The 26,561-nt window shown below is 33.1% G+C and overlaps 1 protein-coding gene across 1 annotated transcript; it reads left to right on the top strand.

Annotated features, from left to right (window-relative positions):
• Positions 1–20,502: 20,502 nt before the first annotated feature.
• LOC120127864 (phosphoenolpyruvate carboxylase-like) lies at positions 20,503–25,236 on the top strand. Its single transcript, XM_039145669.1, has 11 exons — positions 20,503–20,598; positions 20,894–21,119; positions 21,354–21,745; positions 21,854–21,938; positions 22,051–22,273; positions 22,385–22,488; positions 22,577–22,664; positions 22,861–23,015; positions 23,308–24,306; positions 24,406–24,792; positions 24,883–25,236. The coding sequence occupies exons 2-11, from the start codon at positions 20,940–20,942 to the stop codon at positions 25,177–25,179; spliced, it is 2,910 nt and encodes a 969-aa protein (XP_039001600.1). The 5' UTR covers positions 20,503–20,598; positions 20,894–20,939; the 3' UTR covers positions 25,180–25,236.
• The last annotated feature ends 1,325 nt before the right edge of the window (positions 25,237–26,561 follow it).

Here is a 26,561-nt window from a genome sequence, read left to right as displayed (position 1 = left end):
TCTTCAGACAATTAATAGATTGAGTACTACATAGGTTCATTACAAGATAGTCCTATCTCAATTTATTTCATTCACAACATTAAAATTCAAACATTTAACCTTATCTAAGAGACTTAATATATTATTTCATTAAATCAATTAACTTTTACAATAATTCTTTATATTTTTTATAAAGAAGATAGATAGAATATTCTTCTCCAAAATACTTTCCCAAATAATCAATAAAATATAAATAAGTCTCTAGAAACGTTTATGTGTTTTGACTTTTGATTAGTTAGTGTGGATTAAAGTCAAAATTGATGGCATAAAACCACATTGTTCACAAATGAATTTTTTTATTTTAAAATTCTTAAAAATTCAGAGTAAATTACTCATTTAGTTCCTAAACTTTCATTTGTTTCAAAACCATAAATAATGTTTACTTTTTATTTCATTTTAGTATCCCGACATTAAAAACTTAACGGCTGCACATGGTATTTTTTAATAGGTAAATTACATCATTCATCAATTAACTATCTTCTCACTCTTATTTTGGTCACTAAAGTTTAAAAAATTCAATTTAACTAATCAACTTTCAAATCGATCATGTTTTGATCACTCTAACTTGTTTTATTAATGATTTTTATGACATGAGATTTATTATTATTATTTTATTAATATATAATTAAAAAATTAAAAGTTAGAGTGATTAAATTAGGAATAATTTGAAAGTTAAGTAATTGAATTAAAAATAAATAAATTTCAATGACCAAAATATGAGTAAGAAGATAGTTGAGTGATGAATAATGTAATGTGACACCCTCATACTAATACGGGTGACCCAATCCGATCCGATGTGTCACATTAGGGCCACTAGAGCGACCAACACTTAAAATCTGGAGAAATTTAAAATTTAATTAAATCACTTAAAATCGTAAATCATTCATATATTGAAAACAAAAGTCAATCATACACAATATTAAAATGAGTTCAAACTCCAATATAAAAATAATATGACATACAAGCCCCTAATTACACGTACACCATACTCCACGTTATAATTGGTGTGTCTTCCAATGAATTAATACCCTTTCACGTTATAATGATGATTAATATTTATGCAAGTCAACTATATATCTAGATCCAAGACTTCACTCATAGACATGAGACATCCCTGAAAATGGGTGTTGAATCTAGTGTTTTTCGGATCGTTCGAGTACTATTACAATTATAATTCCTAACTAATTTAATCATAAAATTAAATTCAGCCGTTGGAAATAAAATATTGACTTAAATCAATTTAATTATTAAAATATAAAATGTATAAATTAAAAAGTTTTTGAAAACTACGTGAGGATACTTTATGTCCTCAATTTCATAGCCCTCATGGACCGACACCATGAGTGGTGGTGGGCATTTTCAAAATTTCCTCACTTTATTTTTCTCAATTGGTCAATTAATATCGGTGAAAGTAGGAATCCCAAAGGAATATCCACTTAATATTCCATTTTTGACTCCTACAGCGTATTCTTTTGAGAAATGGAACACAAATGTATATTAATTCTGATAAGTTGTCAAAGGTGGAAAAAATAAGCAACCGACCCTATCGTCATTGCAGTTTATTACTGTTTTTAGGATGGACTCAGATAGTGGTCGAGATGATTGTATTTTTTAAATATTTTATTTTTAAAAATTATATTTTTAATATTTTTTTATTAATTTATATATATTTTAAATTTTGTAATATTATATTTTTAAAATTTTAATATAATTTATTAAAAGTTTATATGTTTAGAATCCTTTCCTATATATTTTCCTACATAATTTTATAAATAGAATATATTAATTATTGATTTCAATTTTGTTATCACTTAATTTGTGTCATCAATGAGAAGATGCGTGCAGCATGGCCACTAGTTAATAGTTTAATATATGAGTAAGAGCTGACTTGCCTATATTTTATTATTATTCTTATCACATTACCAAATGTGTCCCAACTTTAACCCACAAGTCATACGAAACTATAGTTAAATTTCATCAGACTGTTACAAAACATTTATTAAATTTATTAAAATTTAACATTTCATACAAAGCTAATAGTTAAAAAGTTTTCAGTTGACACCTTTGTTCTTTGCAATCGAGATCAAATATTGAAAATCAAATGTAACATATAATAAAAATAAGGTAGGAATGTATTCTTAAACTATTAATTTAAATTAAGAAAATTATAGTCTAATTTATCTAATTTAAATTTGATAGAAAAACACAAAAATATTTAACAAAAAAGGGCACTAGCCTTATTTATCAAACTTTATGAAATGAAAAAAAAGCACATTAAATTTTTTATTTTTAAATAGTTTGAGGTGATTACAAGGTAGTATGTGTTTATAATTTTTTTAACCTATTAATAATGCACACACACTCTATGTAGATGTAACTGCTCGAATCTATAACTTTTAGGAAGAATAACATTTCATTTTACCATCGAGGTCACAACGAGTTATATTTTTTTTAATTTTTTTGAAGAGTATATCATTAATCTATCAGATAATTATAAAATAAGAAACTTTTGAATTAGTTGCGATTACACATCCTCAAACTATGATATGAATTCTAAATTTGATCTCAAAATTGTAAGCATTTCATTTTCATCCTTAAACTATGAATCTTATTAGTCCTCAAACTTTTGAACATTCAAATTTAATTCCTAAATTATGATCCTCATTCTAAATTGTCTCCAAACTTTTGAATATTTCAATTTTATCCCAAACTATCAGTATATACTAATTGCATCCATGCTAATAAAAATGTTAGGCCAAACTATATAGTTATATGTTTGAAAAAAATAAGTTGGACTATGATTGAAACTAATTACATATTTAGATGAATTTGGGATGAAATTGGAAGATTCAAAAATCTGGGGGCATTTTAGAATGAGGATCATAGTTTAGGAGTTAAATTAAAATGGTCAAAATTTTAAGGATTAATTTAAAATAAGAATCATAATCTATATATGAAAATAATATATTTAAAAGCTTAAAGAATAATTTAAAATAAAAAACCATAATTTAAGAACATATAATGCAATTAATTCAAGATTTAATTATATAAGAAAAGATGATGGTGGTGGTGATGTAATAAAATACATTAGTTATTTAATTTCTTAAAAGCATGATTTGTCATGTTTGATGCTCGTGGGTGCTGACAATCAACCAATTAACATGGTTTAACCACCCAAAGCAACATGAACCTATACTTAAATATGATTTAGTTCCAGCAGTGATGGTACATATTATATTTTTATTTCAATGTGTAAATTTTATAATATCTACTTATTAACTAAATCAAGTTTACATTATGAGAAAAGACTTATATGATTGCTGATCTTAATAATAAAGAGAAAATATTATTTTTTTATAGATTATAAGTTCGAACATTTACATATATGTGGTATAAATATTATTAATTAATTAAGAAAAATAAATACTACATTATATGCTATTAAAAAAAACTGAATTTCAGTTCCATTTAAGTTTTTCACGTACAAAATATGACAAAAGGACGTATGCTTAGTTAAAAGAGGTAAAGTCTGTCCATTAGTCCCTATATTATGCAAACGTTGTGCATTTAATATATTTATTCTATTTTCTTTTACATTTTAGTCCCTTCACTTTCAAAATTTAAGATTCTGATTATGACCCAAATAGTACCTGTAAAATTCGTTAAGTCAATTTTATATTAGTCCATGCATTATACGTAAGTTGTAGATTTTCTTTTTGTACTCCAATTTGATCATTTAACTATTTAAGTATTTGTAAACTAGTCATATTGTTACAATATTATTTGAGTTAGGGCTAAAATTTTAAATTTGAAAAGTAGAAAGATTAAAATTATCCAATTAGCGTATAAAGACTAATTTCACAACTCATGCATAGTATGAAGACTAATGATATAATATAACTATGCTAAATTGTTTTTTAAAATTTTAAAATATTTTATATCAATCCTCAAACTGTGACCTTCACTTCAATTGATATCAATATTATTTCATTTTGATCCTTTTGTCAATGTGTTGTTAACTCTGCTAGTTTCAAAAATTTAATATGTTTTTAAAGGTTCTAATAATTGAACCCGATATCTTCTAAAAAATCTCAATGCCTTTAAAAATAGATTAATCTTTTTAGAAGATAATGGGTTCAATTCACAAGACCTTCAAAAACATATTATTATTTTTTTACCAGAGCATGAATTCAATTCTCAATGCCTTAAAAAATTAGCAGAGTTATCGATTGATATAGAATATTTCAAAGTTTATAGGGCAATTTATGATGATCATATTTAAGAACTAATATAAAATACTTTAAAATTTAAAGACTAATTAAAAATAGAATAATAATTTGAGGACCTCCTATGCAATTTGCTCAAAATAAAAATAGTAATATATTTTTACTAATCAAACTATCTTAAATTTATAGTTTGTCCCTTATATGTTTTGTTGTAATTCTGCAACTTTAATAGTGTGCTTACGAGGATTTACAATTTAGAGAATTGGTTGCTTGCTTGTGCTTTTTATCCAACTTTTTGATGGGACATAGCCCATAAAAAAGTACACTTTCGTATATAAAATATTAAACTTATTATTATTTTTAATTAAGATAACTTAACTGGGTGTCCATTCATCGCTTGATTGAAGCATATCCGCAAGATTATCATCACTATTTTTATCTCTCCATTCCAGCAGCTCCACGTTGCATTTCCAGCAATTTTCATCAGCTGCAGCAGCCCCTCCACGCAGCATTTCCAGCAATTTCCATCAGCTGCAGCAGCCCCTCCACGCAGCATTTTCAGTAGCTTCCAGCGACAGCTGCCCCTCCACGTTGAAGCTATAGGGTGAGTCACTACCATAGTTTGGTGACTCACCGAACTCCCCCCTTATTACCCGATCCATGGAGAGCTTTGTGGTGGCTATAAAAGCCACCACCGAGCCTGCAAAAGGGGAAAGGGAGGAGAATCGACAGAGCGAGCAAGAAAAGAAAAAAGGAGGGAAAGACAAAGAGACAGCCACGAACAGAAAGAGGAATATACCAAACGGAGCGAGAACGAGAAGAACGAGACCATCATCCACAGCAACACCAACACGAGCAAAGAACAACAAAGAGGAAAAGAGAAGTAACTTACCACCGAGGAGAGCCGAACGTCGCCGGAGCCATTGTATAACCAAAGGTAATACATACGGTTATTTTAGATCTAGAACGATCTAAAGCATTTTAGTATAAAAGAAGGCCATATTTGGCCTTAGAATTGAAAGAGGAGTATTCAGAGCTATTTTCCCGAATTTCGGCCACCGTCGGCGGTGGCCTGCGACAGTGCCGGAAACGGAGCACGGCGACCGGTCAGTTTCTGGTCTCCCTCCGAACGGAGCTTTTAGAAAGAGGGAGAGAGTTTTATTTCTCTTATAGAGAGAAAAAAAATGAGAAATGAGAAAATTTTGGCCTTTAGGGCCTTTTTAAGGGTATTTATACCCTCACCAAAACTACGTCGTTTTGGTGAGGGATGTTTGTGTAATTTCCTGCATAGAAAAATCAGTTGCGCAGACCCTTGAAGTTTGTAAACTTCCATTTTAGTCACTGAAATCAAATTCTAAACATTTTAATTTTGTCTTCAATTTTTTTATTTATAATTTAGTCATTATCAGTGTTTATATATATTTAGGGTAAATACTATATTAATCCCTTATAATTTTTATAATTTATATTTTAACCCGAATTAATTAAATAAGACTAAATTACATTATTAGCACTTAGATTGTTTTATTATTCGAGTTAGAGCCTTTAATTTTAATAATTAATATTTTAATCTGAATAGCATGTTTTAATTTATTTTAATTTGACATTCGAATTTAATATAATTTTATTTTAGTCCATAAATTAATAAATGAGTAAAATAACATTTTTAATCCCTGTAATTTTAAATAATTAATTATGAATTAGGTATTTAATTCTATTAGGTTATAATTTAGTCACTAATTTCAATTTTTATTTATTTTTTACAAGTTTTATTTATTTTAAATATATATAGTTTTAATTTTATTCATTGTTTAGTTATATGTTAATTTTATATGTTTACTTTTAATTATTATTACTATTATTATTATTATTATTATTTAGCCATATATATATATATAATAAATAATATTTATTTTATTTATTAAAATATTATTTAATTACTTTTAACTTATTTTAATCATGTTTTTAATATTTATTTATTTTTCAATATTAAGAAAGGGCAGTCTTAAAACAACTGGATGTCCATTTTCTGATATTTTTAAATAAATAAATATCCTATTTTATAAATTATATATTAATTATTTTAATTATTTATTTATTTTTTAATATCGAAGAAAATAGATGTCTTAAGGCACCTAGAAGTCCTTTTCTGATATTTCTAAATAAATAAATATTTTATTTATAAATATATATAAATTAATATTTTTTTTTCATAATTATAATTTTGAAATAATAGGATTATAAATTAAATATATTTTAAATTTTTAAATTTCTAATAATAGAGACAATTTATAATTAAAAAGTACCAATTTTGGGCGTTGTAGAGGTGTTAATCCTTCCCTAAACGTAACCGACCACGAATTCCTTTTTTATTATTAAAAAGAACAAATTTTTGGTTAAAACGCAGATCAGTTTATCTTTTAATCGATGTTTTCTTAAAAACTCTTTTAAATGATGATTTTTAGGTATTCGACCTACCTGACCCAAAATGCCGATGGTGACTCCCAAATTATTTTAAAAACCATTTATTCACATCACTTTTCCCGCCAAGTAAAAAATTCGTGCCCGGACGAAAACCGGTTACGACAGCTTGGCGACTCCGCTGGGGAACGTCAAACTTTAAAATTAATTATAAACTGTCTCTATTAATTAGAAATTAAAAATTCATTTATTTAATTTTTAATTCTTTTCTTTTAAATTTTTATTACTTATGATTTTCATAATATTTATTATATTTTTTATTTTTACTTTATTTTTAGATATTAAAATTTTCATTTAATTATTTGTCAAAGGTTTGAATATTTCTCCTCACACACAACACTTGCATTGCATAACATAAGCTTTCTAATCAAGCTTGTCCCTTTTAAGTGGGAGTGAAAGCGACGTCTTTGTGAGAATTTATTCTCCGTGTCAGACCTAGCAAGTAACTTTCGGGGTTCATATGCTCTATGTCTTCGTGAGAATTTATTCTCCGTGTCAGGTATAGAGAAATGTGTCCCCTCGAATTGAACTCGATCTGCTTAAGTCTGTAATGGACTAGGATTGAGGGTTGACAGCCCAAGGGGGCATCAACAAGGACAGTTCGAGTACCTTTACTCCTAGAACTAAAAACATGCATATAATAAACCCTAGAAATTCTCCTAATCTAAGACAATACTGAAACCATGTCCATAGGTGTACACAAAGGAGAAATAAGTTTTAGCTTTTAATTTATTTAATTTATTATTTTTTTTCTCTCTGAATAAATGCATGTGAACTAGAAATCATGCAGTTAGGTTAATTTTTCCAAACAAAGCATGGAACTAGAAAGCATGAGGTTAGGATTTATACTTTGATAAATAGGATCTTTTCTTTCCATTAATTGGTACTAACCAATTTCTTTTTTCACTTCTCATTTTTTTTCATACATATTGTTTGCTCTAAACTTGTTTATATTTGATTTCTTTTGTTTGCATTGCATGATCATGGCATAATCAAAAGGTGTTGACTTGAAAGACTGTTCATCAAATTGGAAAGAAATCGTAAATGGACAAAAAGTTTTATGATCAAACAAAATATGATGCGGCCAAGGAAAAACATCCTGAAGAAACTACGAGGATCGAGGGAAGTTTTGTACATAGAGAACAGATTATATTAATACCAAAAGTGTTACACAAGATCCTACCAGATTGATACCAAAAACAGTCTATGGTAAGAACAACAGTCAGGGCATTCAGAGTAGTGGAGGTTTTTATGAAGCTCAATCATGTTATTTAAAGGACTTGAACGACCAAAACAAGAAATTGAGCACAAAAATGAAAACCATGCATGAAGATTTTCAGAAGATCAGTTAAGCCTTTCGAAATGCTGGTATAGGAAACACCCCAAAAGAGTGGATCACAGGGGTCACCAAGCTGAAAAAGAATTGCAACATATATGAAGATCTTGTTCAAGAACTTCTTGGACAGAAAGGTTCTCTTACAAGGGAAAATGAGCAACTCCGAGAAGTGACACAAAAGATGAAAGAGAATGTCATGGAAGAAGTTGCAGTCCAGACAAGCAATATGGTTCTTAAATGATAGATTTAGCTGACTTTACAAGGAGATGAAGCAGACTGAAGACTCAACTTTTGAGCATGAATGGAAACTAATTGGGCTTTGGAGAAGTTAGAAGTGAAAGATATCCCTATATGTAAAGTTTTGTTTGATGTACCGAAACTTTTGTGTTCAATGAAATCTGTTCTAAGATGATCACTCTTGAGTAACACCTTTTCATACATACATTTGCATTTTGCATCCTTGCATTTTTCATTTTGCATTTATACTTTTATGTTTGCTTTTGTATTGCACAATTTACATTTTTATGGTTACATTCACATTTTTATATTTGCATTTTTACGTTCGTATTCATATTTTCATTTTTTGCGTTTGCATCTTTACATATTTACATTTTGTTTAAAAAATATTTTGCATACATTTAAACATGTGGAATAATTCGGGGAAGATTCCATGACAGAATTTTTGAAATCAAAGTGGAGCTAACTTGGTCTTCCTAAAGAGAGATAATAGCTATGAATGAGATTTTAGCAAGGGTTGGTAGAATTGAGAAATTACAAGAGCAACTTATCAAGACTCAACAAGAGATGACTGATCATGCAAAAAAGTTTCAGGATGATTCAAAAGAGCAAATGACCAAGCTGATGAACCTGATGAATGTTGTGATCCATGGAAAGAAACCCTTGGAGGATCCTGTTGTAAAAGATTTGAATGGAATTATGAAGTATGTAGCTGATACAATGAAAACAAATGACCAGAATTTTGTCAGGGAATGTGGAAATCCAATAAGCCACCAAAAGTCGGGTATAATCCCAGAAAATGCGACAAAGATCAAGTTGAAGAGAAGCATGGAAGAAGTTTCAGTGCCATTGAAGAAAGCTAAAGAAAGCAAAGTAAACAGTTATAATGAGACAATGATGTCTGAGAAATTTTACCCAAGTTTCCTTCAGTTTCATGCAGCAAGATATATTACAAGTTGCTTCAGGCCCAGATTATTGCTCCATGTCGAGCTAAGCCTTTGTTGCTTCCATATCCAAGTTGGTATAATGAGAAAGTCTTTTGTGACTATCATGATGGAGCCCGAGGACACTCCATTGAGAATTGTGGTCGCTTCAAACGACGAGTTCAAGACCTTTTGGTTCAGGGAATCATAGAAGTGGAGGATCAGTCTGTTTTGATCAAACAATCGGGAATCAAATCCCAAAATGGAGTTGGTAGTATCAAAACAAATGAAGTACATGCTGTAGGGGAAGAAGAAAATGAAGTATTTGAGCCAAAGATAAAACGTTCAATTTTCAATATCTCCCTAATTATAAATGATAAAGAAGTAAAAGGAGAGGTAATTCGAGACTGGCCTATAGGTCTAAGAATGAATGAAAAAGATACAAGTATGAAGAAACCTCAAACACCTGTATCAGATTTTCTGAGGACAAGTGAGGTAGTGTACAATACAAAGAGTCTGGTGAATACTACTCCAATTACAGCCGCAATATATATTCAGAATCAGGACAAAGCTGTCATCCTTAGTAAAAGTTGTTCTGGATCTAGAAATGAGCTCAATCTCCAGTCAGGGGAGAAAAAGATGATGATGGAAAATATTCAGGAAGAAGGAAAAAGTTATGTATCTGAAGGTTTATCCAAAGAAGTTGACATAAGAAATGATCAAGAAATGGGGGGCAAATAAGGATGAAAATCCTAGACCAGTTACAGAAAAGATGTGGCATGATAAATAAATAAGTGGAAGTTGTTATTTACCACTGTAGTACCTTTCTATTTTCAGCATCATGTTTGAACTTGTTTTTGTTCCTTTCTCCCTTTTTTTGCAATAAATAAATTTGTGTTGCTTTTAAGGTTATGAGCATTGAATCAATTTTGTAATCTTGCAGTTCTTTTAATATCAACTGGATTAAAAATTCTGCATGATTAGAGTCGTAATCTTTGACAAAATATCAAGATTGAAAACCAGAAAAACAAGGACCATTGATCTTACCTCAGAAGAAATACACCCAAACACTATCCTATTACAAATATGAGATAGCATACTCCTATTGAAAGGAATTACAAAAAGGCTTGGTATTTATATATATGAGCGTACAACATGGGGTATCATTGGTGTATTACATTACAAAACTGACTAGAGTATTTTTCTATTGATGACATTCGATGATGAACATAATTTTTACAAATAGGTAAATCTAGTTTAAATAAGTTTCTTGGGAATTGAACTCTAATGAAGAGATTTTCTGACTTCCTCCAAAACACCTAGACTATAACAGGTTCTTCTTAACAAGCTTAAGAAGTTTAAGATGTATACTCACATTATTATTATATACAATAAAACTGGAGTTATCCCCCTAAAGCAATTGGTTAATAGCCCTGGCTTTATGGATAATATTCAACTAGTTTGTTATGCTTGAGTTATCCCCCTAAAGCAATTGGTTAATAGCCCCGGCTTTATGGATAATATTCAGCTAACCCATTATATTATTATATGCAATAAAACTGTTCCTCTAGAGCAATTGGTTAATAGCCCTGGCTTTATGGATAAGTTTCAATTAGCCTGATAAAGGTGATTATTTTATTATATACAATAAAGCTGAATTCAGCTTGCCAAAATGGAAAATGTGTTAAGAGATGGACTAAGGGAGTTGTGAAACACCTGTTATAGTCAACTTCACACAAGCACTCAGAAATTTCATTGTTAGACCGATATTTTCGCACTAATTTGGTTAGATAAGTCTAAATGAAATATTTCATAGAATTGAAATGGAAGCGTTCTGAAAGGTCTAGTAATTGTTAATCCTAGTTGCGTCATTTTGTATGCATCCGGTTAAAATACCAAGTCCTTAAAGTGAGGCATGTGACAAAGTTCACAGAGAGAGAGAGGGGTGGCATCTTAAATAGATGTAAACATAGAAAATAGGAAAGCCATCCTGAAATCAAACCAAATTTTGATACTTGTCAAAGAGCTATAATTCTCAAACATTAAAGAATTGTTGATTCTTTTGATATTCTTTGAATTTATGCTTATGATTTGATTCTATTATGAACCTGAGAAGGGCATTACTTTGAAAAATTCTTTCATTCTTCGATAAAGAAAGGATAAAAAACATTTTCAAACAGGATAGTCTCAAATGAGAAAGGTCCTTGAAGCAATTGTTGCTTATTCTACCTCTGTTGTAGAAAAAGAATAAACGAGGCCAGAATGATGAAGCATTTCACTTTCTTGAAAGCAAATGGTCCAAGAAGCCGGAAAAGTCTGGAGAATGGAACTTGTAACACTCTCCTATGACATTATTAGCAATCCATCAAGAAAGATTATCGCTTATTTCATGCTGAGGTCGATAAGCATCACCAAACAAATTATTTTCCCAGCCATCAATCCATGTTTATGGCAGATTACATCACAGAGATATAAGTCCCAATAAGATGTATTTTGGGAATGAACAAATCACTACCTGCACTCTGGTTATACCGTGATGTTGGCTCAAGTCTTGATACATCATTGCTACTTCTTCTAGGCCGATCATTTTTTTTCAAGATGATATCCATTATGTCCTTCAGAAGATTGTTGAATTCGAATTTGAGAACATATGGCACAGAATAAGACATTGGAACAAATTCTACATTTGTATGCCTTTCATATTGGGTAACATTGGTTATAGGATTCCAAAAGTTGAAGATGACCAGTTTTACTGTCAACTAAACTGTTCCATGATTCGAAACAAGTAGAATATGTCAATGTGTATTTTGGAGCAGCAAAAGAGACAGTCACTGTAGCAGTCATTGCAAGAAAATACACTAACAAAAATCTTCTAGTTCATCCTGATGATGTTTATTTGTTCCAGTAAGGTTGTTACACTAGATGCCATCGACGACAAGGTCGAATTCACCAAATCTACTCATCAATTGCTCCAACTGATCACCATTCAGTTCTTGCACATCTGTTTTCAAAGGTATGCCAAGACAGTAGAAGGCAACCTATGCATCACTGATCCTAGAGAAAAGAGACAAGACATTGATACTACCAGGGAACATGTCTCTAGCAGATTCTACTCCTCGTGTATGGTTTTTAGGGAAACCTAGAAGCATTTCTACCTCCTCAGATTTAAGCGGAACAACTTTATGCCTTCCAACTCATACTGGATTCCATTTTCGGCACTCATCAAGAACATACTTCTGAATACTCGAAGGTGGATCATCATTAGAAGTTTCAAGAGCCTTACGGATCCTTTCTGTTTATTTGGCACTTCCTGTACATGTTTGTAAATAGTTCAACTTGGTTCTTGGATCCCAGAAAGGTCACCATTTCTTTTTCAATAGAAAAGCATCATGTATGGTGAGTGGAAGAAGCAGAATAAGAGGAAATATGTTCTCAATGGGCAGATTAGGATCGTATTCTCTTTTATGTGAAGCAGCACAAAAATACTTTGAATCTAAAAATTTTGGCTCTGCATCGTATGAGTACCGTGACATTTCGGTCCAAACACCAATTGGAGTAGGTGCCATGTTCTCGTAGTAGAAATAAGGAGGCCCAATAGCATCTTCTGAAAGTGATTCTTTGAGTTATCTGATCTGGTTTGGTAAGAACTCCAAAACCAATCATTAGATTTGGAAGATGAACTGTCTAATCGTCTTAATTAAGAAGCTTCTTTTCAAGCTTCCTCTGCTTCTTTCTTTTCCAAAAATCATAGGCCAAGTTTCGTCTTTTCTTGTAATTGGGATCATTAAAGAAGTGCATCAACAGCCTTAGCCATTTGAGCAGCACATATAAAATCTGTCAATTCTGCAATTGATGAATCTGGACCACATCTCTCCATGGTTATTGAAGCCTTAGCCTCCGAGTACCCTATTTTCGTCAAGTATAACAGTTTATTCTCCTCATCAGAATCAGAATTCAGGATTTCCTTGGTATCAGTAGAACTATCAATATCTGTGAAATCATCCTGAAAGACCGCTTCATAATCAGATGAGTAGTTATCAGAATCAACATATTGCATGGAAAAGTATATTCCAGAAATAACCTTGACTGAAAACAAGGATCACTGTGTCAACCTGGAATGAATTACCAAACGACTTATACCACTCTGTCCGACTAGACCCCTCCAGATCCAAAAAATGGTCACCTCATTCAGAAGAGGCACATATCTCAGATATTCCTGTCAGAATGATTGATTATTTCTTAAGTTCGTGATAACATGAAAATAATTCCTTAGGTTACATGATAAATGTTGTTTAGGGATACCAGAATGAGAAAACAGATTTGGTGCACGAATAAAGCCACAAGTACCCACCACAGTGCATTGTCAAAATTGAACCTTGTGGGGATCATGATATTCAAGTCAAACAGACGTTGAGAATAAGCCTTACAGTTTAGAAAGTCGGGGGTATTTTGAAGGCCCAATTCAGACAGATCCATACGGGACATCTTGAAAGCCCATTGCAAACATAAATGATCCATGTGGGGCATTTTGAAGGCTCACATCAGTATGAATATTTGGTCATTTTAAAAGCTCATATCAATAAGAAGTAAATGTTGGGGTATGCTGAAAACCCATTTCAATCATAATCAGGAATATTGACGCGTTTTGAATATTCACGTCAACAAATGATGGGGCATGTTGAAAGCCCATTTTAATCAGAAATTGGAATAACATTTTGAATATTCATATCAGCAAATGTTGGGGCATGCTGAAGGCCCACATCATTATGTGTTAAAGATCATATCAGGCAGTTACATTATGATCATGTTGTTGAACAAATATCTACTCAGCAAGTATGTTTTCAAATACCCAATCTTCTTAACCGTGTTTCACATGACATCGTGTTCTTTGTTAAGCTACATCACGGTTGCATGAATAAAGATGGTCCCCAGGTAGACTACTCGATCCAAGGTTCAGTTCCTCAAGATCTCAGCTTTGAATTTTGCATTCTGTGTGTCGGTGATGATTGGAAATATTTCTTTGAGATTACTGGAAGTTAGTTTCAACCATAAAGTTGAGATTATGAAGCTGTTTTTCACATCAGTTTTTGCTTACTTGATGACAATGAAAAGGGAGACTCGACTCTCACTTATATTATTGTTATTCCCGTTGTTATTGGGATCATCATTGCTAGCCAAAATGAACTGAGTTTCCATCTATTTTGGTTTTATCATGTACATTTCATCCCCAGAAGCAAGAATTCTACGGATATCTTTCTGTACATGGATCCTATAGCTGAAGTGTTTCTACTTTCTACAATGCTCATTACAGAAGAAAACGTGATCAGTATTACATTTGCCTTTGCCCGAGATGAAAATGTGATCAGTTGGTATCTCCTATTCAATTCGACAATAGCACATTTTGTGAATTTGACCAACTTTTTGGTCATACTAACATCACACTTGAATCCCCACTGAGTTTTGTTTTCAAATGGTCTTGTGACATCATACAAAAATTTTGAACACCATGCAAAGAGCTTCAATGATTGAGAAATATTGGCAGAAGCCATAAAAAAGGATGAATGTGTTGTCAAATGCTTTACGAACATCTGAGCTGAAACCACATGAGATGAAGAATGTGTTGTCAAATGTTTTACGAATCAGTTATTCTGATGTTGAACCAATGTTGTGATCATACGGTTTCCATTTTTGATCCAAGATGAAGTTTGTCTTCAAGATTATAAGATGAGATATGATGAAGATTTCTTTATGCAGAAGGAGAGCTGAAATTTTAACCACAAGAAACTAGTTGAACGACAGATTGTGGTTAAGCATCTCAACATGATATGGTCCAAGTTGCTTTGTTCGAGAACCAATTAAATGTGGAGACATGAAAGGAATTGAGATAAATTATCCTTATGATGTGTTTCAAGAATCAAATCAGAACAGACTCTACTCCCCTAATTAATCCTCGCTGAGTCAGACATATCTACATCTACACTCTTTTCAAAGATGATAGATTATCTTTTTAAATATGATAGATTCTCTTTTCAAAAATGAAAGCTTTATTGGATTTCTACACAAGTCCAAGCAAAGAAAGTTGTTTTTATCCAAGACAAGATGGGGCATCAAGGTCATAGCTCTGACTACAGCAAGAGTTCCACAAATGAAACATTTCTTCTAAGACTTAAATGAAGTCAAGAAGACGCAAAGATACAAGTTGACCAGAGGATTCTGCATAAATGCAAGCTTGATAGCGTAAGTTTCTACACTGATATCCAGAGGTAACCCTGGCAATAAATGATGAACTGAAGGAAGACCGAGTTCACCACTTTGAAGTCAAATGAAGATTGCATCAACATTCATGCATTCATAAGAATATCATTTACACAATAGACAATGCATTACATTGATACATCTGAGTGCATTCAAACATGAAGTTTTACAGATCTCCGGAAGAACAAGAAGATTCATGGTAAAATATACCTTACACGAAGAAGGTATTCAAAACCACAAATACAAGAATCACGCAAACATCTGAAGAAGAGATGGACACAATCCACAAAAATGAGCATTATCTTGATATTGGGGCATGTTACCTAATCGACATGTTATTTCAAAAAATAATGAGAAAACGATTTCCATAGTTTCTCATTTTATCTTTTCTAAAATGAAATTGTTGAAAAGTAAGAAAACGATTTTCTTAGTTTTTTTACTTAGTAAACTATTTCCAACAGCCTTATCTTGAGATTGGGGCATGTTACCCAATCAACATGTTATTTTGAAAAATAATGAGAAAACGATTTCCATAGTTTCTCATTCAATCTTTTCTAAAAATAAAATTGTTGAAAAGTAAGAAAACGATTTCCTTAGTTTTTTTACTTAGTAAACTATTTCCCACATCTGTAAGACCTACAGTGCATGATGTTTTCAAAAAGCCTTCGAGAGCTTTTTGATCTTAAAGCCTCAGGGTCATCTGTAAGACCTACAGTGCATGATGTTATCAAAAAGCCTTCAGAAGCTTTTTGATCTTATAGCCTCAGGGTCATCTGTAAGACCTATAGTGCATGATGTTTTCAAAAAGCCTTCGGGAGCTTTTTGATCTCAAAGCCTCAGGGTCATCTGTAAGCCCTACAGTGCAAGATGATAAGACCTCAGGGCCATTCATAAGACCTCTGGGCAGAATGTTTTCCATATTTTCAGAAGAGTTCATAATGAGAAGAACTTGTTCAACCTTTTGCTCAAATTCATCACCCGATGGATCAGCGTTGCCAGAGAAAGTTCATAATGAGAAGAATTTATCTGAAGAGGAAGAAGAAGTTCATAATGAGAAGAGCTTGTTCAACATTTTGCATAAATCTATCACAGAATGAGATAGATCAACACCAACTTTTCCAGAGAAAGTTCATAATGAGAAGAACTTATCTGAAGAGGAAGAAGAAGTTCATAATAAGAAGAATTTATTCAACCTTACCTTAATTCATCACATATGAAGTTGAATCAACAAATCCCTCTTTTGAAGATCAGCATTTCCAGAAGGAGATCATAATGAGAAGAACTCATCTGAAAAAGAAGAATAAGTTCATAATGAGAAGAACTTGTTCAACTTTTTGCTTGAATTCATCACTCGATGGATCAACATTTCCAGGTCGAGTTCATAATGAGAAGAACTCATTTGAAGAAGGAAGAAGAAGTTCATAATAAGAAGAACTTGTTCAACCTTTTGCATGACTCTATCACAGAAGGAGATAGATAAGCATCAACTTTTCCAGAAAAGAGATAGAGCAGCAGAGCCATTTCCAGAAAGAGTTCATAATGAGAAGAACTTATCTGAAGAGGAAGAAGAAGTTCATAATGAGAAGAATTTGTTCGACCTTATCTTGATTCATCACCTATGAAGTTGAATGAAAGAAGAACCTCACTTGAGGATCAATATTTTCAGAGGAAGTTCATAATAAGAAGAACTCATCTGAATAGGAAGAGAAAGTTCATAATGAGAAGAACTTGTTCAACCTTGTCTTAATTCATCACATATGAAGTTGAATCAACGACACCTCTCTTGAGGATCAATATTTCCAGAAGGAGTTCATAATGAGAAAAACTCATCTGAAGAGGAAGAAAAAGTTCATAATGAGTAGAACTTGTTCAACCTTTTGCTAGATTTCATCACAGAAGAAGATGGAATATCATTCCCAGTAGAGGAGTTCTTAATGAGAAGAACTAGTCCCAAAGAAGAAGAAATTCATAATCTGAAGAAGTTATTCAACTTTTTGCTCAACTCATCATAGAGGGAAATATATCAACATCAACATTGTTCAACCTTTTGTCAAATCCATCACAGAAGGAGGTGGATCGCCATTCCCAGTAGAAGAGTTCATAATGAGAAGAACTCGTCCGAAGTGAGCAAAAAGTTCATAATAAGAAGAACTTATAGCTCAAAAGTTTAAACATTTCAAGCTAAAAATGTTGTTTTATGTCTTTGCTCCATTCCTGTTCCACAACAACGAGCAAAGAGGGGCAGCTATAATCACCATTTTTACCTTTCCATTCCAGCAGCTCCACGTTGCATTTCCAGCAATTTCCATCAGCTGCAGTAGCCCCTCCACGCAGCATTTCCAGCAATTTCCATCAGCTGCAGCAGCCCCTCCACGCAGCATTTCCAGTAGCTTCCAGCGACAGCTGCCCCTCCACGTTGAAGCTATAGGGTGAGTCACCACCATAGTTTGGTGACTCACCGAACTCCCCCTTATTACCCGGTCCATGGAGAGCTTTGTGGTGGCTATAAAAGCCACCACCGAGCCTGCAAAAGGGGAAAGGGAGGAGAATCGACAGAGAGAGCAAGAAAAGAAAAAAGGAGGGCAAGACAGAGAGACAGCCACGAACAGAAAGAGGAAGATACCAAACGGAGCGAGAACGAGAAGAACGAGACCATCATCCACAGCAACACCAACACGAGCAAAGAACAACAAAGAGGAAAAGAGAAGTAACTTACCACCAAGGAGAGCCGAACGTCACCGGAGCCATTGTATAACCAAAGGTAATACATACGGTTATTTTAGATGTAGAACGATCTAAAGCATTTTAGTATAAAAGAAGGCCATATTCGGCCTTAGAATTGAAAGAGGAGTATTCAGAGCTATTTTCTCGAATTTCGGCCACCGTCAGCGGTGGCCTGCGGCGGTGCCGGCGCCGGAGCACGGCGGCCGGCCAGTTTCTGGTCTCTCTCCGAACGGAGATTTTAGAAAGAGGGAGAGAGTTTTATTTCTCTTATAGAGAGAGAAAAAATGAGAAATGAGAAAAATTTGGCCTTTATGGCCTTTTTAAGGATATTTATACCCTCACCAAAACTACGTCGTTTTGGTGAGGGATGTTTGTGTAATTTCCCGCATAGAAAAATCAGTTGCGCAGACCCTTGAAGTTTGTAAACTTTCATTTTAGTCACTGAAATCAAATTCTAAACATTTTAATTTTGTCTTCAAATTTTTTTTTTATAATTTAGTCATTATCAGTGTTTATATATATTTAGGGTAAATACTATATTAATCCCTTATAATTTTCATAATTTATATTTTAACCTGAATTAATTAAATAAGACTAAATTACATTATTAGCACTTAGATTGTTTTATTATTCGAGTTAGAGCCTTTAATTTTAATAATTAATATTTTAATCTGAATAGCATGTTTTAATTTATTTTAATTTGACATTCGAATTTAATATAATTTTATTTTAGTTCATAAATTAATAAATGAGTAAAATAACATGTTTAATCCCTGTAATTTTAAATAATTAATTATGAATTAGGTATTTAATTCTATTAGGTTATAATTTAGTCACTAATTTCAATTTTTATTTATTTTTTTACAAGTTTTATTTATTTTAAATATATAGTTTTAATTTTATTCATTGTTTAGTTATATGTTAATTTTATATGTTTACTTTTAATTATTATTACTATTATTATTATTATTATTATTTAGCCATATATATATATATAATAACTAATATTTATTTTATTTATTAAAATCTTATTTAATTACTTTTAACTTATTTTAATCATGTTTTAATATTTATTTATTTTTCAATATTAAGAAATGGAAGTCTTAAAACAACTGGATGTCCATTTTCTGATATCTTTAAATAAATAAATATCCTATTTTATAAATTATATATTAATTGTTTTAATTATTTATTTATTTTTTAATATCGAAGAAAATAGCTGTCTTAAGGCACCTAGAAGTCCTTTTATGATATTTCTAAATAAATAAATATTTTATTTATAAATATATATATAAATTAATATTATTTTTTCATAATTATAATTTTGAAATAATAGGATTATAAATTAAATATATTTTAAATTTTTAAATTTCTAATAATAGAGACAATTTATAATTAAAAAGTACTAATTTTGGGTGTTGTAGGTATGCTAATCCTTCCCTAAACGTAACCGACCACGAATCTCTTTTTATTATTAAAAAGAACGAATTTTTGATTAAAACGCAGATCAGTTTATCTTTTAATCGATGTTTTATTAAAAACTCTTTTAAAGGATGATTTTTTGGTATTCGACCTACCTGACCCAAAAGTCCGATGGCGACTCCCAAATTATTTTAAAAATCATTTATTCACATCACTTTTCCCGTCAAGTAAAAAATTCGTGCCCGGACAAAAACCGGTTACGACATTATCCTTTGTTAAAGTGTATGCTAACTTATAGGCGTATTCTAGTTACAATTTAGAAAGTAAAATTAAAGTCCAAGTAAACCCAAATTAGTTGAAAATATAAGGCTTAATGAATGTTATGGTCCTTAAAGTATAACGTTTTTACTTCATTGATCTTTTATTTATTTTTTAACTAATCAAACCTATTATTATTATCATTACTATTATTTGTCATGTTAGTCCTTATCTTTACCAATGTCCTTAAAAAAAATTGGCATGTGGTGAATATCAGAATGCGTCATGTGGTGTATGGAAAAAAAGATTGAATGGACTAACGAAATATATTTTAAGGATCAATATCTACCAAAAAAAAATCTTTAAGAACCAAAATAGGAAAAGTGATCAACTTTAGAAACCAATTCATATATTAAGGCATTAATAGAAAGATTATATAGAGAAAAATCAAACAAAAGTTTGCTTTTGCTTTTACTATTGTAGTTTGTTTTCTATCATACTTCAATGTCCACACTGATTTCCGCTATATAATAAATAAATAAATAAAAAGCTGAAAATTTTGATAAGGTCAGGTAATTGACAATTATTTTCGTCTATAAATAATCGTTCTCCCTTTGTTCACCTTCTCATAAATCTCTTCACTGTCTCTCTTTTTCTCTGATACAAAATCTGGGATTTCTCAGATACCCAGATTCAGGTACTACTTTATCCACATCGTTTACTTGATTATCCAAATCTGGGTCTTTCTAAAAAACACTCAACTTTTTACAGTTTTTGGTTAGTGTTATTTGCTTTCATTGCTCCGTTTTTGGCGGGCAAAGAGCTAAATTTTCTCCTCAGATTTTGGCTTGTGTAGAAATCTATTATTCTTATAGGTTTATTTTTCTGGGTCTTGGTCTGTTTTTTCTTTGGTTCATTGGGTCTTGGTCAGTTTTGTGGCTGGTTTTGCATCCAATCGTTGGGTTTTGATTTTTTGATTTTTTTACCCCCAGGGAAAAGCGTGGAACAAAAGGTTGAGTGTTATTTTCGGGTGTGACAATGGCGACTCATAACAATGGTAACAAGATAGAGAAGTTGGCTTCCATTGATGCGCAGCTACGAGCTTTGGTTCCTGCTAAAGTAAGTGAAGATGATAAATTGGTGGAGTATGATGCTTTGCTTTTGGATCGGTTTCTCGATATTCTTCAAGATTTGCATGGAGAGGATCTTAGGGAAACGGTACGCCATTATTCAGTTTTCGCTTTGCTTTTAATATTTGGTTTTTGATCGTTTGATCCCATGGCTTTGTTTCAAGTTTTGATGGTGATGGACTGGTAGTTCGTGATGTTGAAAACTAATGCTTAAAAGTCATTATGCTAAATAAATTGATTTGATCCTGAAAATTTGTGTAGTGATTTACAGTGACAAAAATTGTATTTTTCTCTTTTTTTTTTTTGTGGTTGATTTCTTTAGGTTCAAGAATGTTATGAACTTTCTGCTGAGTATGAAGGGAAGAATAACCCCGAGAAACTCGAGGAGCTGGGAAATGTTTTGACGAGTTTGGATCCGGGGGACTCCATTGTTATAGCCAAGGCTTTCTCCCACATGCTTAACTTGGCTAACCTGGCTGAGGAAGTTCAGATTGCTCACCGTCGAAGGATCAAGTTGAAGAAAGGTGATTTTGTCGATGAGAACTCTGCAACAACAGAATCAGACATCGAAGAAACTCTCAAGAGACTTGTGAATGATCTCAAGAAGTCTCCCGAGGAAGTTTTCGATGCACTTAAGAACCAGACTGTGGATCTGGTCTTCACTGCTCATCCTACCCAATCAGTTCGTCGGTCTTTACTTCAGAAGCATGGAAGGTTTGTTCTTTGATTCTTACAGCTTTATGTACTTTTCATTAATTCTCAATAAGCATAGCGCTGAAAGCGATTTCAAATTTAAAATCTGTGTTTTTTCATTGCATCCAGGATAAGGAATTGTTTAGCTCAATTGTATGCTAAAGATATCACTCCAGATGATAAGCAGGAGCTTGATGAAGCTCTACAGCGTGAGGTATACCACCATGTCATGATATTTCTTTTATCTGTAAATAATCCTGGTATTTATCTCGCAAAGAAAAAAAATCTTGTACTCATTGATTTGTTTTGATTCCATTTCCTTGTAGATTCAAGCTGCATTTCGCACAGATGAGATCCGAAGGACCCCTCCAACTCCCCAAGATGAGATGAGGGCAGGAATGAGCTACTTCCATGAAACAGTATGGAAGGGTGTCCCAAAATTCTTGCGGCGAGTTGACACAGCTTTGAAGAACATTGGAATCAATGAACGTGTTCCCTATAATGCGCCACTTATTCAGTTTTCTTCATGGATGGGTGGTGATCGTGATGGTACATTCCTACTTGAATAACTGAATGTAAAATGATTGCATCTTGTAGTGTAAAAGTTCTTTTTTGTTAATTATTTAAAATGACTGAATATTTTCTTGATTCATAATGTAGGCAACCCAAGGGTAACTCCAGAGGTCACGCGGGATGTTTGCTTGTTGGCTAGAATGATGGCTGCCAATTTGTACTATTCCCAAATTGAGGATCTGATGTTTGAGGTATTTAGCTTGTATTATCTAACACGTTATACGAAGCTTTATTTTAAGGAACCATTTTAGGCCAATCCTTTTTTATGTCTTTTTTCAGTTGTCCATGTGGCGATGCAGTGACGAGCTTCGTGTTCGTGCAGAAGAACTTCATAGATCCTCAAGGAGAGATGCGAAACACTACATAGGTATACTTCGGAAATTTTAAAGTATCCTCAGAGAATGTATTTAGACTAGGGAAACAAAAACTAAATATGCTTCTCTGGCTAGATTTCAAATGCCATGTGATGATCTATGTGACTAGGAAATGATGGTTTCTACAACATTTTGTTTAGTTCGTTTCTATCATTGGTTTGGTTCTCATCGGTGCTACTTACAATGCAGAGTTCTGGAAAAAAGTTCCTTCAAATGAACCCTACCGTGTTATTCTTGGTGATGTTAGGGATAAGCTGTACCAGACACGTGAAAGGTCTCGCCAAATGTTATCTCATGGTATCTCTGACATTCCTGAGGAAGAAACTTTCACCAACATTGAGCAGGTCTATCTCAGTTTATCTTATATCACGGTTTTATTATTAATTTGGACTCCACCTACTTCTTATGAGTGAAATACGGATTTACTATTAGATTGTGTGCCCCTTGACTAATACCTAGCCTTGTTAGAAAATAGTCAACAGCCATAAAATCTGATTTTGTAGTTCTGCACTTTCTCTTGCTTTATGGACTGGGATAGTGATGTCTTGAGAACTTCCATTTCACTTTCTCTTCCCTCATTGTGATGTCTTCCCTAATTAACTCTTTGCTCTTTTTTTTTCTTTTTTTTTTTTGCAGTTTCTGGAACCTCTTGAGCTATGTTATAGATCACTTTGCTCTTGTGGTGACCGGCCAATTGCTGATGGAAGTCTTCTTGATTTCTTGAGGCAAGTGTCAACTTTCGGCCTCTCACTTGTCAGACTTGACATTCGACAAGAGTCTGACCGCCACACAGATGTCTTGGATGCCATTACCCAACACTTAGAAATCGGTTCCTACCGTGAGTGGTCTGAAGAACAAAGGCAGGAATGGCTACTATCTGAACTAAGTGGAAAGCGTCCGTTGTTTGGTCCTGATCTTCCTAAAACAGAAGAAATTGCTGATGTTTTGGATACATTCAGTGTCCTGGCAGAGCTCCCAGCAGACAACTTTGGAGCGTACATCATTTCAATGGCAACTGCCCCTTCTGATGTTCTTGCTGTTGAGCTCCTGCAGCGTGAATGCCATGTGAAGCAACCATTAAGAGTTGTTCCACTGTTTGAGAAGCTAGCAGATCTCCAGGCTGCACCTGCTGCTTTGGCTCGGCTCTTCTCAGTTGATTGGTACAGGAACCGGATCAATGGCAAGCAAGAAGTTATGATTGGGTATTCAGATTCAGGTAAAGACGCTGGGCGTCTCTCTGCTGCCTGGCAGTTATACAAAGCTCAAGAGGAGCTCATAAAGGTTGCTAAGCAATTTGGAGTGAAGCTAACGATGTTCCACGGTCGTGGGGGAACTGTTGGAAGAGGAGGTGGTCCCACCCATCTTGCTATATTATCTCAGCCTCCAGAGACTATCCATGGATCACTTCGGGTTACAGTCCAAGGTGAAGTTATCGAGCAATCATTTGGAGAGGAACACTTGTGCTTTAGAACACTCCAGCGTTTTACTGCTGCCACACTTGAGCATGGTATGCACCCACCAGTTTCACCAAAACCAGAATGGCGTGCACTGCTGGATGAAATGGCTGTTGTTGCTACGGAGGAGTACCGTTCCATTGTCTTCAAAGAACCCCGATTTGTTGAATATTTCCGCCTTGTAAGTGAACCTGCATTCTCATGTTCTTAACACCATCTGTTCTATGTTCATTAAAGCAGTTTTGGATTGAATAATCTATACCTTTTCTTTTGGCTGTAGGCTACACCAGAGCTGGAGTATGGTAGAATGAATATTGGTAGCCGACCATCAAAGCGAAAGCCAAGTGGGGGTATTGAGTCTCTCCGTGCAATCCCATGGATCTTTGCGTGGACACAAACAAGATTTCATCTCCCTGTTTGGCTCGGCTTTGGAGCAGCATTTAAGCATGTCATTCAGAAGGACATTAAGAATCTCCTTATGCTGCAGGAGATGTACAATGCGTGGCCTTTCTTCAGGGTGACAATTGATTTGGTTGAAATGGTCTTCGCAAAAGGAGATCCCGGCATAGCAGCCTTGTACGACAAGCTCCTTGTTTCTGAAGAACTCTGGTCTTTTGGAGAGCGATTGAGAACCAACTATGAAGATACTAAAAGCCTTCTCCTCCAGGTAAACTCTATGGGCCTTGAGCACATATGCTGTACCTCCAGTTAACAAAAACTCGAGCAGCTTAACTTTTTTTTCCTTTTTGGTTTTCAGATTGCTGGGCACAAGGATCTTCTTGAAGGTGACCCCTACCTGAAGCAAAGACTCCGGCTTCGTGATTCATACATCACAACACTAAATGTCTGTCAGGTCTACACACTCAAACGAATCCGTGATCCGAACTACAGTGTCAAGTTGCGTCCACATATCTCCAAAGAGATTATGGAATCAAGCAAACCTGCCGATGAACTTGTGAAACTGAACCCAACAAGCGAATATGCCCCTGGTTTGGAGGATACCCTCATCTTGACCATGAAGGGTATAGCTGCCGGCATGCAAAACACTGGTTAAACTTACTTCGCGACACATGCTTCTAGTTTTAAGTCAAGAAGAGATGAATTATTCATCGGAGATGTATGTCATTTCGGAGCGAACCTTTCTGAAGGTACAGAAAGGAAGTGATATATATATTATCTTATTACGCTATGATTATGTTGCTGTGCTGAGGACTCAGTTCTATATATATATATGGTGGCAAGTGTTTATTACTGCCACAAAATGGATGGGAGTTGAACTCCATTGAAACTGATTAATAATTTATGCTTTTAATGCAAGTAATGCCCTTGAGGGTGCTTCTGGTTTTTGTTTACATGGATAATCCGCAGCTTCTTTATGCATGCATGCATGTATCTAGTTATTATATATGTATTCAATAAAAAATAAATATCGAATGTGCAATAAGAAAATAACACCAAGAGCGGTAAGGGCTTTAGAGAGGGGGGGGGGGTAGACGGTACGAGGACCAGAACTTGAGTCTGGCGCCGTAGACCACTCTGCCACCTTGACTCACGGTTCTACTGCCTCTCTTTTCTATATATTATAGTTATTATATAGACCCAACTGCCCAAAGTAATCACTACAACAAAGGTTAAATTCATTAAAAATATGTTTAAAACAAAATGACAGACTCAAACTTCGAATATTTAGTCAATAAAATTGATTTTTTTGAATTAATCACTGGTATCCGATCTATTAATCGATTAATCCAGATCGGGTACTGCAGAGGCGAGGGCAAAACTCCCAACCAATTTGCTCTATTCGCAAACGTCAGGATTCAAACTTCTGACCTTGCTTAAGGGATCTAGTGTCTCATCCCACTAGACCAACTAATTGTTGGTAAAATTGATTTTTTTAATATTTTTCGAATATCTATATTGGTAAAATTAACCTTGTTATTATATGTTATTTTTTTATATAAATGTTAGTACTTAGATAAATAAATATTAAAATTTTACGAAAGCATCAATTGAGAACTTTTAGAGCTCTAAATATTGTTGACTCCACACTTTTATGCAATTATTATTATTCCTAATATTCCTTTGCGTAAAATGACATTTTAATGAAAACATGATTGAATACTAACCAATTTGGATTTAACATGCTCAATTCTTTTTAATGGTTTCCATAAACATTAGGTATAATTATGCCCCAAGTCTCTTACCCTTTCAATTTTTGAAATTTAATCTTCTACTTTATTTAAAAATCAAAATCTAATTAATTTATGTTAAACTTGAGTATGTTTTATTTGTTAGAACTAAAACCTAATTAATATAAAATCAAGAACTAAAAAATCTATCATTTTAAATCATCAAGAATAATAATCTAAATGTGAAAGCCTGTCTGAATTAAGTAATATGTTGAAATCCTCGAGTCTTTCTTTTGGTTGTGATCTT

Source organism: Hibiscus syriacus, unplaced genomic scaffold, assembly GCF_006381635.1.
Source record: "Hibiscus syriacus cultivar Baekdansim isolate YM2019G1 unplaced genomic scaffold, ASM638163v2 tig00110472_pilon, whole genome shotgun sequence".
Lineage (NCBI taxonomy): Eukaryota > Viridiplantae > Streptophyta > Magnoliopsida > Malvales > Malvaceae > Hibiscus > Hibiscus syriacus.
Note: the sequence above shows the minus strand (reverse complement) of the source record. Positions and strands in the feature narration are given on the sequence as shown.

Coding starts and splice junctions, on each gene's coding strand:
- LOC120127864 (XM_039145669.1), top strand. CDS start 20,940: ATGGCGACTCATAACAATGGTAACAAGATAGAGAAGTTGGCTTCCATT. Junction 22,489..22,576: donor TTGAGGATCTGATGTTTGAG/GTATTTAGCTTG, acceptor GTCTTTTTTCAG/TTGTCCATGTGGCGATGCAG. Junction 22,665..22,860: donor AGATGCGAAACACTACATAG/GTATACTTCGGA, acceptor CTTACAATGCAG/AGTTCTGGAAAAAAGTTCCT.